This window comes from Pholcus phalangioides, unplaced genomic scaffold (genome assembly GCF_987345545.1).
Source record: "Pholcus phalangioides strain wild (caught in Gottingen) unplaced genomic scaffold, Ppha-v1.0 ptg000002l_1, whole genome shotgun sequence".
NCBI classification, from domain to species: domain Eukaryota; kingdom Metazoa; phylum Arthropoda; class Arachnida; order Araneae; family Pholcidae; genus Pholcus; species Pholcus phalangioides.
Window position 1 is genome coordinate 2,456,056 of NW_028301595.1, and position 12,625 is coordinate 2,468,680.

Genomic DNA, 12,625 nt, shown 5'->3' on the forward strand with positions numbered 1-12,625 from the left:
TGTAAAGCTTAAGACGAGCGCCCACGGGCCTCAAACACTTTCGAAATGTCCCGGATCTATGATAATGATGAACGAAACAAAAAGGCAAAATAAACAGTTAAAAGAAAAAATTATGAAAATTGCATTTTATTGGAGCTTCATATTATTTTAATTAATCATATTTCCATAGACATTAATGTGATGCATCAAATTTTTAAAATAAATTGAAGCACTGAACTAAAAACCTATGACGAGTTGAGAGTTAAAAATGATCTTTCCCTTTCAAAAATAAATTAAAAATATAAAAACCCCTTATACAAGGATAAAATTTTATCTTTCCCCATTATTGGATCATGTAGGTTACCTGAAGAGGCATTAAACAGTCATGGTGCTTAAATTTGTTTAGATATTAATATTTTAAGAGAATTCGATCCGGCAAAACACATGTTAAGTATAGGGAAAAGAGCGGTTTGTTTGGGCTTACTTGTCAGTCCATAGGGTTGCCACAACGGCTTCAATTTTCCTGCCTGATGTCACCTCCTGTTATTCTTTCCTCCATGGATTTGTCCAGCCCTTTTTATTATCTATCCACATATTCAGAAAAGAAACCATAATCGGTGCTCTTAACCAGGGACGGTTCTTTGGCCGTGCGACCTGAATGGCTGCATGGAGCACTGCCAGGTGCGGATCCAGGTCGATGTGTCGGGAGAATGGTGTAAGTTCGTTGGATCGTCCCGACGGCGGGCATCTAGTTGCAGTCGTTGCAGTCCTGCCTACTCTTGTGGGAAGGGCCGCAATTAGTGGGGGGGGGGGAAGCAAACGGGTCCAGTGCTTATGGCATTAGTGTTCTTCAGAAGATGCGTCTGATGGCTGGACTACAGTGGGGACTGACACGGGCTCTGAGGAGATCCCTCTACTTGACAGTGGTTGAGCCTATGATAGCTTATGGAGCTTCAATATGGCATTCTCCCAAGGTCCAGATGTTCAGACGGCTCGATTCTATACAAAGACCCTTCCTTCTATATATCTCTGGTGCGTATAGAACTACACCTACGAATGCTCTTCAGGTGATCTTGGGTCTCCCGCCATTATCCCTCAAGATAGAATTCCTGGCAAGAGTCACACGTCTTCTAAAGCTTCACAAGCCATGTCCATTGTTAGAGGAAACATTAGTCCCGGACGCCTTCGAGCAAAAAACTATAGGCTGGACCTCGCATCCTGCAGAATCTCTGCAGGCCAATCAAGTATTAATAGAATCTTCGGAGGATGATACACCTGAGGAGAAATCCGTCGTATATTACACGGATGGCTCTAAACTGGAGTCAGGTACAGGAGCTGCCTGTATAAAAACCGTGGGAACGGAGATCGTGCATAAATGGGCTGCTAAACTAAAAGAAAATAATTCAGTATATCAAGCTGAGATGCTCGCTATATTTACAGCAGCTCTGGATGCAGCTACAAACAGGAAGCAGACTGTAATAAGATCCGATAGCCGTTCGAGTATCCAGGCCATTCTAAACCCGCTCTCTGAAAACGCAATGGCGAGAAAGATAAGGAGTATACTTGTATCTCACCCATCAATACGCATCTCCTGGGTAAAAGCCCACAACGGCCAGTGGGGAAACGAGCTTGCGGATGCGGCGGCCAAAGAAGCGACCAATACCGGAGTCTTTTACGACGAACTCTTATATCCAGCTTCTCACGCAAAATCACTCCTCTGGAGAGACATGATAGCAAATTGGCAATTGCATTGGGATATGCCGGAGGCGTCAGGAAGATCAACTCATGAAGTTATGAAGAAAGTACATACTAGGAGCAGGGGCTGGTCACGAGAGCTCATCTTATTTGTCACCGGTCATGAGCCTTTCCCGGCAACCTTACATCGCTTTAAAGTGATTGCCAGCGATAAATGCTCTTGTCTTGAGCCTGGCACGCCCCTGCACTACGCCACATGCTGTCCAGAAACGACACACTATCACTTCCGTTCGCCGACTGCCCATCTACACAGACCATGGATGCTTGGCATACTACGTCGAGAGGAATCAAAGGAAAAGATAAGAAAAATGGTGAAATTCCTTGAGGAACATCCCGAGAAGATAAGGGATCCGTCTCCTCCAGCTCCTGCAACTCCGGTATCAGCGCCGTTAAGGAGATCGCCGCGTCTTCACCCTGACAGTGCGCTGGTGGCACTGTTTGCGAGCGAGGAGCAGGATGAATCCCAAACCTAATTAATGACGTCTCGGAGAAATTAGACTGACTGTATTGAACTGCCGGAGTGCAATGAGATGCTCTGCCCTTCTTGTCATTTGATACAATCCTTGATCAATCAAATTTCTGATTGCGCCTTTTGCGATACGATTTTTATACAACTTTCCATGATTATTTATTATCCGTGCCCGTTGCACTTTACTTTAACTTGATTCTTCGATTTACATAATTTTTGATTTCTTTGCACTATATGTAATCTTCGACGTATCAATAAATTTTGGTTTTACCGGAGATGCCCTGTTTCCCCCCCTCCGGGGGGGGGGGGCGAAGTGCTTACGTTGCTTCTTGCGACAGAGCCTGGGTGTCTCGCGGTTTCTCCAGTTTCTCCAGTGCTTATGGCGCCGGACCAGAGAGGGCACAGATTTCAACTGTTAACCCTCCTTCAACATTACAAAGGGCACCAAAGTGTGATCTTGCCCGGCTGACCAAGCATCGACACTGTTGCGACCCTGCTTGTGGAAAGGAGCCTGTGGGGGTCCACCCAGGGACGTAGAGTGCCTTCTCGGGGGCCCCGGAGCAGACTTAAAAAGATTTATTATCATGCAAAATAAGTTAATATTTTTTTGTAAGCCCCCCATTTGCTCGAGGCAGTATTCTAGTTGCCCAAGCCGTTTTACGGGGCAGGGTCCACCCGGGGAGGCCTCAGAATAATAAGATTCGGTGAACTTTTTTCCGGAACATTCTTCATGCCAATTATTAGGTGATCATTTCCAGCCAGAAGGGGGTGGGGGCTCAGATATATCACTTTGTTCGGGTGCCAGGGCCGTCTTAAGAGCACCATGGACCCCCGGGCCAAGTGATTTTTCTGAGGCCCTACCAGGCAAATTTACATGTATGCTCTTCAAAAATTTCAACTATAAATTTTGTAAGGCCAATTAAAGGTTTTTCAATTTTTGTAAGGCCCTTTTCTCTTGAGGCCACACGGACCGTGCCCGGGTCGGTCCATGCGTTTAGACGGCACTGCTGAATTGGGCTCCAGCCCTGGGATCCGGGAGAAAAAAAACAATAACTACCATTTTTTTTCACGAATAAATTCATTACAGAAGGGTCCGAGAAAAGTCTGGCTTGGGACCCGCTAAAGATCTCAGCCAAGGGGCCCTGTTCCAGGATGTGGGTAGGGGGATGCGGAATTCACAAAAATAAAGAAAAACATTTTGAAACACGTTAGAACTACATTTGAAAATACAAATACAACGCCACAACAGGCAAATTGCCCGACGAGGTGGCTGACTTAAGAACATCATGGATCCCCGAGCCATTTTTTGGAGGCCCTACCTACTACTGCTACACCACACATGCACCCCGCCCCCCCAAAGAATCGGTACATGCGGGAATGTGCGTGTACGTGTAGTGAAACCTGACGTGAAGTTTTTGTTGTTTCTGTGTTTTGTTGTTTACGACTTTATTTTCGTGATATCTCCTAACTTTTACTAACACCTACTGAAATTTCCCGTTTAAAACGTTTTCCCGCCAACAACGTTTCTCATGACTTTTTGGAAAACGCCATAAGTAGGATTCACTGTATATGAGCTCTTCAATATTATTACTTGTTTAAAACCAAGAGTTTCTTGCCACAAGGGGCCGTTCAAATATTACGTAAGCAAATTTTTAGCCATTTTTGACCCCCGCCCCCTTTGTCAGCAAAATTTCGTCAGCACTGCCCTCATAACGCATATCGGTGGGATCAGAAACGTACGCGGGAGGGGGGAGGGGCATAGGGGGCTCGCGCCCCCCCCCCCGACGAAAAATTGTTTATTTTTTAATGTAGACAATATTCAAAAAAAATTTAAAATTTCGAAACAAAATACCGTTATGCTATATATGTGTATAATCTTATATATAAATGTGAAAGTATGTATGTATGTATGTATGCTCTTTATACAAATCTACAGTTTTAGACCGATCGTCGCCAGATTTTGCATATATACCAAACAGGTCCGGGATTGAACCGTAGGCTACTTTAAAAGTTCGTCAGAGCTGGGCAAATGCCCGAAATGGGCAAAAAACTGTCGGGCAACAATGGTTTTGGGGCCTCAACAATCACTTTCGGAACGTTTACTTTGGTTACCGTGGTTTCCAACAATGCGTTTCAGACGGGAATATATGCCTTTACAATGGTTTGTCACACCTTTAATTCTGTTATTATAACAGTTTATTCTTTTATAACGGTTTGTCACTTTTCCAATTTAATTGCAGAAAACCCGGGAAGCGCCGGGTATTTCTGCTAGCATATATACAGGTTGTTCTGTAATCCTGTAAGTGATAATGCGGCCTTTATCTCATCAACCGCCCATCGTATAGGTATAGTTTCAATTTAAAAAATGCGTAAAAGGCGTTTGAATAATATTCGCTGCACAAGCTGGACGTATGACGTCGCTAACAACAGAGAACAACAACTACGCTGACAAAACTGGGAATAAAAATGTTCAACGCCAACTGATGAACTCAATGCTTGCCTCAAATCATCAGCACTCTGGCACGAAGTTAAAAAATTATCATTATCCACCAACATGCGAGTTCAACTGCAAAATGACTCAGCACCGCTATCATTTTCACATCAGTTGACCAATCAGTAGACCCCAAGCACTGGACCGATTACGTTCCCAAATGGATTTTGCCAGTTGTTAAACTCAGTTCAAGAACTTGCAGACAAAGTCTTCCCAAAAATTACCAAAACCATGAGTGGCTTTCTGAGAGCGATTCTGGCACCGAAAAATGACAGTGTGAACAAGATCAACGAAAAAATCCTAAAAATTATTCCAGGAGACTCCACATCTTACAATTCGGTTGACACTGTCACAGACACAGCGCAGACATTTAGCTCTGTATCCTGCAGAATTTCTGAACTCCTTTGGATATTCCGGGTGTGCCACCACACAATTTGACCCTCAAAGTCGGAGCACCTATAATGCTTTTAAGAAATTTGGACACACCGAGACTCTGCAATGGCACCAGACTCTGCGTGAAGAAACTGCACAATTGCATCATTGAAGCGACGATTCTAACTGGATGTGCCAAAGGAGAGAAGACGTCTTCGTTCCACGTATCCCAATTATCACTGAAGAAATGCCATTCACTTTCAAGCGATCACAGTTCCCGATTCATTTAGCTTTTGCCATGACAATCAACAAAGCGCAAGGCCAGTCGTTAGCAGTGGCAGGTATCAACCTACTTGAGCCCTGTTTTTCACACGGACACCTTTTCGTCACCTGTTCACGTGTTGGTAATAGCAAAAATTTGTACATCTACACACCAGATGGACAAACAAAAATATTGTGTATCCACAAGCGATTGCCTGAAGATTTTAATTAAAATATTTAAAAATAAAAGTAATTTTTTCTTACTTGATGCAGAAATTTTTTTGAGTAAGAAATAATTAATAAGCTATACATATATAAATTTTTTACGGGGCGGGCAACGTCGCCGGGTATCAGCTAGTCTTATATATAAATGTGAAAGTATGTATGTATGTATGTATGTATGCTCTTTATACAAATCTACAGTTTTAGACCGATCGTCGCCAGATTTTGCATATATACCAAACAGGTCCGGGATTGAACCGTAGGCTACTTTAAAAGTTCGTCAGAGCTGGGCAAATGCCCGAAATGGGCAAAAAACTGTCGGGCAATAATGGTTTTGGGGCCTCAACAATCACTTTCGGAACGTTTACTTTGGTTACCGTGGTTCCCAACAATGCGTTTCAGACGTGTATATGTCTTTACAATGGTTTGTCAAATCTTTAACGCTGCCATCATAACAGTTTATTCCTTTATAATGGTTTGTCACTTTTCCAATCCTCCCAGTAATTAAAAAAAAACCCGGGAAGCGCCAGATATTTTTGCTTGCATGTATACAGGGTGTCCTGTAAGTGCTAATGTGGCCTTTATCTCATCAACCAACCATCGTTGAGGTATAGTTTCAATTTAAAAAGTACTTAAAAGGAGTTTGAATAATATTCGCTGCAGAAGCTGGACATATGACGTCACTAACAACAGAGAACAACAACTACGACGATAAAACAGGGAATAAAAATGTTCTACGCCAGCTGATGAACTCAATGTTTGCCTCAAATCATCAGCACTCTACTTCACCAAACACCAACTCTGGCCATATCGCTACATTGCAATTTACTGCCATTAGTGAGATGGGTTGGAAGTGAAGGTTCTGTCTATCGGTGGTCGCCTCGAGTTTGTTAGGACATCAACACTCTGGCACGAAGCTAAAAAATTATCATTATCCACCAACATGCGAGTTCAACTGCAAAATGACTCAGCACTGCTATCATTTTCGCATCAGTTGATCAAACTTGGCAATGGAAGAATTCCCGTAGACCCAAGCACTGGACTGATAACGTTCCCAAATGGATTTTGCCAGTTATTATATATATAAACTCAGTTCAAGAACTTGCAGACAAAGTCTTCCCAAACATTCAACAAAATCACCGAAACCATGAGTGGCTTTGTGAGAGTGCGATTCTGGCACCGAAAAATGAGTGTGAACAAGATCAACGGAAAAATCCTAAAAATTATTCCGGGAGACTCCACATCTTACAAATCGGTTGACACTGTCACAGGCATGGCACAGACATTTAGTTCTGTATCCTGCAGAATTTCTGAACTCTTTGGATATTCCGAGTGTGCCACCACACAATTTGACCCTCAAAGTCGGAGCACCTATAATGCTTTTAAGAAATTTGGAGACACCGAGACTCTGCAATGGCAGCAGACTCTGCGTGAAGAAATTGCACAATTGCATTGTTCAATAGCTCAGTTAAAAATGTAACCTAAAAATGCTACTACTGTGCATTAATGAGATTCAATCACACAATTGAACTTAAACACGTACTCCTATAGTACTAACTTTATTTTTAAAGGGACAGCCTACTGCTCGTCTCCTTTCCTGGTTAACGACTTATTTCGTAATACAGTCACAGAAAAACGCTCGCTACAATTGGCGTACAAAATAGCCGCCAACTCACATAATTTGATGTATCGGCCTAACATGCCGCCCGGCATTGAAATATTAATTTCAATAAATACGACAATATAAAAACTTGAATACATAAACAAAATTCACATATAACAAAAATTCGATGCAGTACAGATATCATATTTGCGAAACAAAAATTAATTATATAAAATACAAATGCACTATATACATACACAAAGGTGCTATATTATACAATTATAATTTCAAGGCGGAAACCTAATGATTTTTTTTTTTTTCTATCGAGACCCTTCTAACGGCAACAACGCGATTTTACATATTGATCTTTTGAAGATCCCATTCATTGTTTTTACATTTGCAATTCTCACTTTATTATCCCTACCCTGGAAAACCTCCACGACTCTTCCCAAAATCCATTTACAACTTGGGAGGTTTTCTTCTTTCATGACAACCATATCTCCAACATTGATGTTGGGCTTGGAACCTTTCCATTTATTTCGTTGTTGTAAAGTGCTCAAATAATTGTTTTGCCAATGCTTCCAGATTGTTTGCACCAACTTAGATGTACGTTGCCATAAATTCAATCTGGTTTCCTTAACATCAGTTAGTGATGGCTCTACAATGGCAGTGACTGGGCGACCAATGAGGAAATGACCAGGCGTAAGAATATCTAAATCATCTATATCACTAGATAGTGGTGTTAACGGACGTGAATTTAAAATTCCCTCTACTTGATTGACAATAGTTAACAGTTCTTCGTATGTTAGTTTCGAATTCCCAACTACACGTTTCAAATGGTGCTTAAAGGATTTTACCCCGGCCTCCCACAAACCACCAAAGTTGGGTGCTCTGGGAGGTATAAACTGCCACTGAATACCCTCTGCTGATAAATAGTTGACGAGATTGATATTACTCTGCACAATATCGGCATACCAATTTTTCAGAGTTTTATTAGCACTTACGAAGTTTTTTGCATTATCGCTGAACATTTTTTGAGGTTTGCCTCTCCTGGCAACAAATCTTTTCAAGCAAGCGATAAATGCTTCGGATGTCAAATCAGACACTATTTCCAAATGAGTGGCCTTCGTGACCATGCATACAAAAATGCAAATATACACCTTGTGGTAGATCCCCTTTCTCTGGCCCTTATATTTTATCAGAAACGGTCCACAAAAGTCGACACCAGAGCAGTTAAAGGGATAGTTCACAGTGACTCTTTCTTTAGGTAAATCCCCCATGAGTTGTTCTACTGTTACAGGTTTTATCTTGAAACAAGTGATACAGTCATGTACAACCTTACGACACATATCTCTGCCACGTAATGGCCAAAATTCTCCCCTCAAAGAATACAATAAATTTTGCGGACCAATGTGTAAATATTTTTTATGATGATGCTCAATGATCATTCTAGTGAGCTTATGTTTTGATGGTAATATGATCGGATGTTTTTGGCTATCACTTATTTGACTGTGCCTTAAACGACCACCTACTCGCAAAATATCCTTTTCGTCTAAGTATGGAAGTAAGTTTTTTATCTTGTCTGTTGCCAATTTCCCTTTTTTAAGATTGGATATGTCACCTTTAAACTCTATTTCTTGTGCGCAACGAACTAGATATTGCATACTACCTTGAAGTTCTTGATGTGACAAAGGACCCTTTCGCTTATTAAGTGGATTTCTCGAATTATGGATGAACCTGAAAACAAAACTAAGAATGCGAATTAATTTAGCATAATCATTTGTAATGCAAAATAAAGAATCAATGAAAACTTCGTTCAGATTTAGAGTCAAAGTCACATCAGCATATTTCTTGAACTCCAGGATGATCCAACCCAACGCTGTTGTTGAGTCAGTATATACCTTGTCCACTTATACACGCAGAGAAGATAGCACAATCTCAACAAGATTTGAGAGCAGTTCTGCAGCACAAAGTTCACGACGTGGTATGGTTACTACTTTGAGAGGTGCAACTCTGGATTTGCTACAAAGAAGCACCACCTTCATGTCACCCACGGCAGTAATCGAACGCACATATACAACAGCCCCGTATGCATCCTTTGATGCGTCTGAAAATGCATGAATTTCTAATTTTTCAGCAGAGTCTGATAAGACGAAACGATCAATCTGGAGGTTTGTCAACCTTGTAAGTCCTTCTCGGAATTTTCTCCAGTTTTTCGATTGTTGAGACGGCAGTTCATCGTCCCAGTCGATTTTCAACAGCCAGAGCTTCTGCAAGTAAATCTTTGCTTGTACTAGAACAGGACCAAGCAAGCCTAACGGATCAAATAATTTTGCGATATCTGTCAACACAGCACGCTTGGTAGGTATGTTGTTACCAGGAGCAACAGTGAAACCAAAAAAATCTTCTTTAGGGTTCCATCTTAAACCCAAAGTTTTCACCGTGTCATTTTCAGGATCCTGAAAGCAATATTCTCGTTCATGAACAGGGACATTGTTCAACAATGCATTTTCGTTGGAGCACCACTTGTGTAAATCCATGCCTCCACATTTTAACATAGAAATCAGCTGTTGCTGCAATTCAATGGCACTTGTTACATCGTTAGAACCAGTTAGAATATCATCAACATAAAAATCAGTATGAGTTGCGGCAGCAGCAAGAGGATATTTCTTCTGTTCGTCATAAGCTAACTGCCTTAACACCCTAGTGGCTAAATATGGTGCACATTTTGTTCCATATGTTACTGTAAGTAACTTGTACAGTTTGGGTTCATCTAACGGACTTTCTTTCCATAAGATGCATTGTAAGTTGCAATGATCAGGATTGACCCAGATCTGCCTGTACATCTTTTTCACATCGGCAGTGAAAGCGATTTTATGTCTTCTAAATCTTAGCAGTATCGAAAAGATGTCTTCTTGGACCACACCCCCATTTAACAAGCAGTTGTTAAGTGATAACCCATTGGTAGAAGGGGCTGATGCGTCGAAAACTACTCTTAATTTAGTGGTACTGCTATCAGGTTTGTAGACTCCATGGTGAGGCATAACATATTTTATATCCTCATGTCCCTCCATCATCTCCTGCATGTGACCCAAGTCCTCATACTCGGCCATAAAATTTTTGTAAAGAACAGACATTTGGGGATTTTTATCCAATTTTTTCCACAGCCAATTCAGCCTTTGCTCAGCTAATTGCATGGATTCCCCAGGTTCAACATTTTCCTTCATCGGAAGATCAACTATATATTCCCCTCTTTCATTTCTACGATGGGTTTTTACAAAATGATCCTCGCAAAAAAGTTCTTCTTTGCTTTTCAGGGGTAGCTTCTCCTCCACAGATTCAATTTCCCAAAACTTCCTAATGGATTGATCTAACACCTCAACTTCTCTCGAGAGAAAACAGCATTGCTGAGATGACGAATGAGAAATTGTCCCGGAGACTATGTACCCAAATACAGAATTCTGAAGCAACACTTCGTTGCTGAGATACAGCTGTCCGCTCTTCAATGCCTCAAAAAATATTTTTGCTCCGATCAAAAGTTGTATTTTCCCTGGCTTGGAAAAATGTGGGTCAGCAAGTTCAACTCCTTCGGGAAACTTCAAGCCAGATAAATCGAGAGGAGACGATGGGGTGAAATCTGTTATTTTGGATACAATCAAAAAATCCAATTCTTTCTTGAACTCGCCGCTTTTGTTTGCGACTACCCCGGTAGTTTTGTTTTTCACGGTATGTGACAAGCCATTAATGCCACAAACTGGGGCATAAACTTTTTCTTTCTTCAACCCGAGGGCTTCGGCACAGCTTGTTGTCATCATGTTCACTTGACTACCATTATCGAGTATGGCCCTAACTCGAGTCTCTTTTCCTTGGGAATCGCAGACGTAAACATTCACAGTACTGAGAAGTGCTGATGAATTTGTGTTTATCACATTGCTCAGACTATGAAGAACATCTGGCTGTTGGCCCCCTACTGCTCCTCCCTCTGAGGGTATGGGGGAAGCGCTTTCGCTTTTTCGTTGGATGACATCTTTATTGCTTTTTGGAGACGCCGTTTCTCCCCGATGTAAGAGAGTGTTGTGTCTCAAATTGCAAATAGAGCAAACGACCTTTGATAAGCACTGAGACGTAATATGGCCAATTTTTAAGCAACAATAGCATAAATTATGCTTTCGCACAAATTCATATCTTTGCGAAACACTCATTCTTTGAAATTTTACACATTTATATAATGCATGAAAACCTTTGCAAGAGACACAAGATCTTGTATATTCTTTGATATTATCACTATCATATACCATGAAAGCTTTTGCTTTCGGTTGTATTCTGTGGTCAGGCTTCTGCTGACGACTATTTAGTTTTCCGACACTTTCAAGCATTATACTTCTTTTTTCAATGAATTCCAGAAAATTGTCTAGTTTAGGAACCTCGGTAGTTGTTAATGTTAACTCATATTCCTTTCTGGATTCTTTATCTATTTTCTGAAGTAATACATTCAGTAACATGGTGTCTGATAAATCATTTCTTTCAAATTTCAATGATTTCAACTCTCTTAAATTTCTATTTACATTGTCAATTAGATTGCGCAATTCCTTAGCTGACTCATGTTGAACTTTAGCGCAATTTATTAAAGCTTGGATATGAGTGTCAACAACTATTCTTTTGTTTTCATAACGAGTTGTTAACGCCTCAAACAAAGAAGCATAGCTTTCGTCAGCTGTTTCAAGCTTTTTTGCATCCCCTTTTAATGATGCTCGCAAATAATACAGCTTTTGTACGTCGGTTAATTGTTCGTTGCCTTCAATTAAACACTTAAATTGATTTTTGAACTGACTAAATTCCTCATACTTGCCAGAAAATTCTGGTAGAGGAATGTCTGGCAATTTTATACGACAGATATCTTTACGCTCATCAACATTAACTTTTTGATAACTTTTCATCGACTCTTGGTAGAAAAGAAATCTTACCTCCAGAGTTTCTAGTCGCTCATCTATGTGCAGCAGCTCTTCGTCGAACACGCTAATGTCTATAGTCTCTGGTTGAGCGTATAATATTTTCCTCAATGCTTCAACATTTTTTTTGATGTCGGCGACATTGTTCAATTTCACATCAAGTAATTGTTTTGAATCCACTGATGGCTCAAAGTCCTTAGCAAAATTTTCTAGTTGAGTAACTTTAGATTTTACAGTTCCTTTTTGACCATTATATTTAGCATTCATTTTCAATTACCCTATCGCTCTCGACGGACCAACTGTTCAATAGCTCAGTTAAAAATGTAACCTAAAAATGCTACTACTGTGCATTAATGAGATTCAATCACACAATTGAACTTAAACACGTACTCCTATAGTACTAACTTTATTTTTAAAGGGACAGCCTACTGCTCGTCTCCTTTCCTGGTTAACGACTTATTTCGTAATACAGTCACAGAAAAACGCTCGCTACAATTGGCGTACAAAATAGCCGCCAACTCACA

The 12,625-nt window shown here is 40.8% G+C and overlaps 2 protein-coding genes across 2 annotated transcripts; one reads left to right on the forward strand and one right to left on the reverse strand.

Annotated features, from left to right (window-relative positions):
* Window positions 1-836: 836 nt before the first annotated feature.
* LOC149089062 (uncharacterized) lies at window positions 837-7,848 on the forward strand. The gene is made up of 2 exons (XM_089239951.1): window positions 837-1,871; window positions 7,738-7,848. The coding sequence occupies exons 1-2, from the start codon at window positions 837-839 to the stop codon at window positions 7,846-7,848; spliced, it is 1,146 nt and encodes a 381-aa protein (XP_089096077.1).
* A 1,214-nt stretch (window positions 7,849-9,062) lies between these two features.
* On the reverse strand, window positions 9,063-12,368 carry LOC149089063 (uncharacterized). The gene has a single exon (XM_089239965.1). The coding sequence runs from the start codon at window positions 12,366-12,368 to the stop codon at window positions 9,063-9,065; it is 3,306 nt and encodes a 1,101-aa protein (XP_089096091.1).
* Window positions 12,369-12,625: the final 257 nt, after the last annotated feature.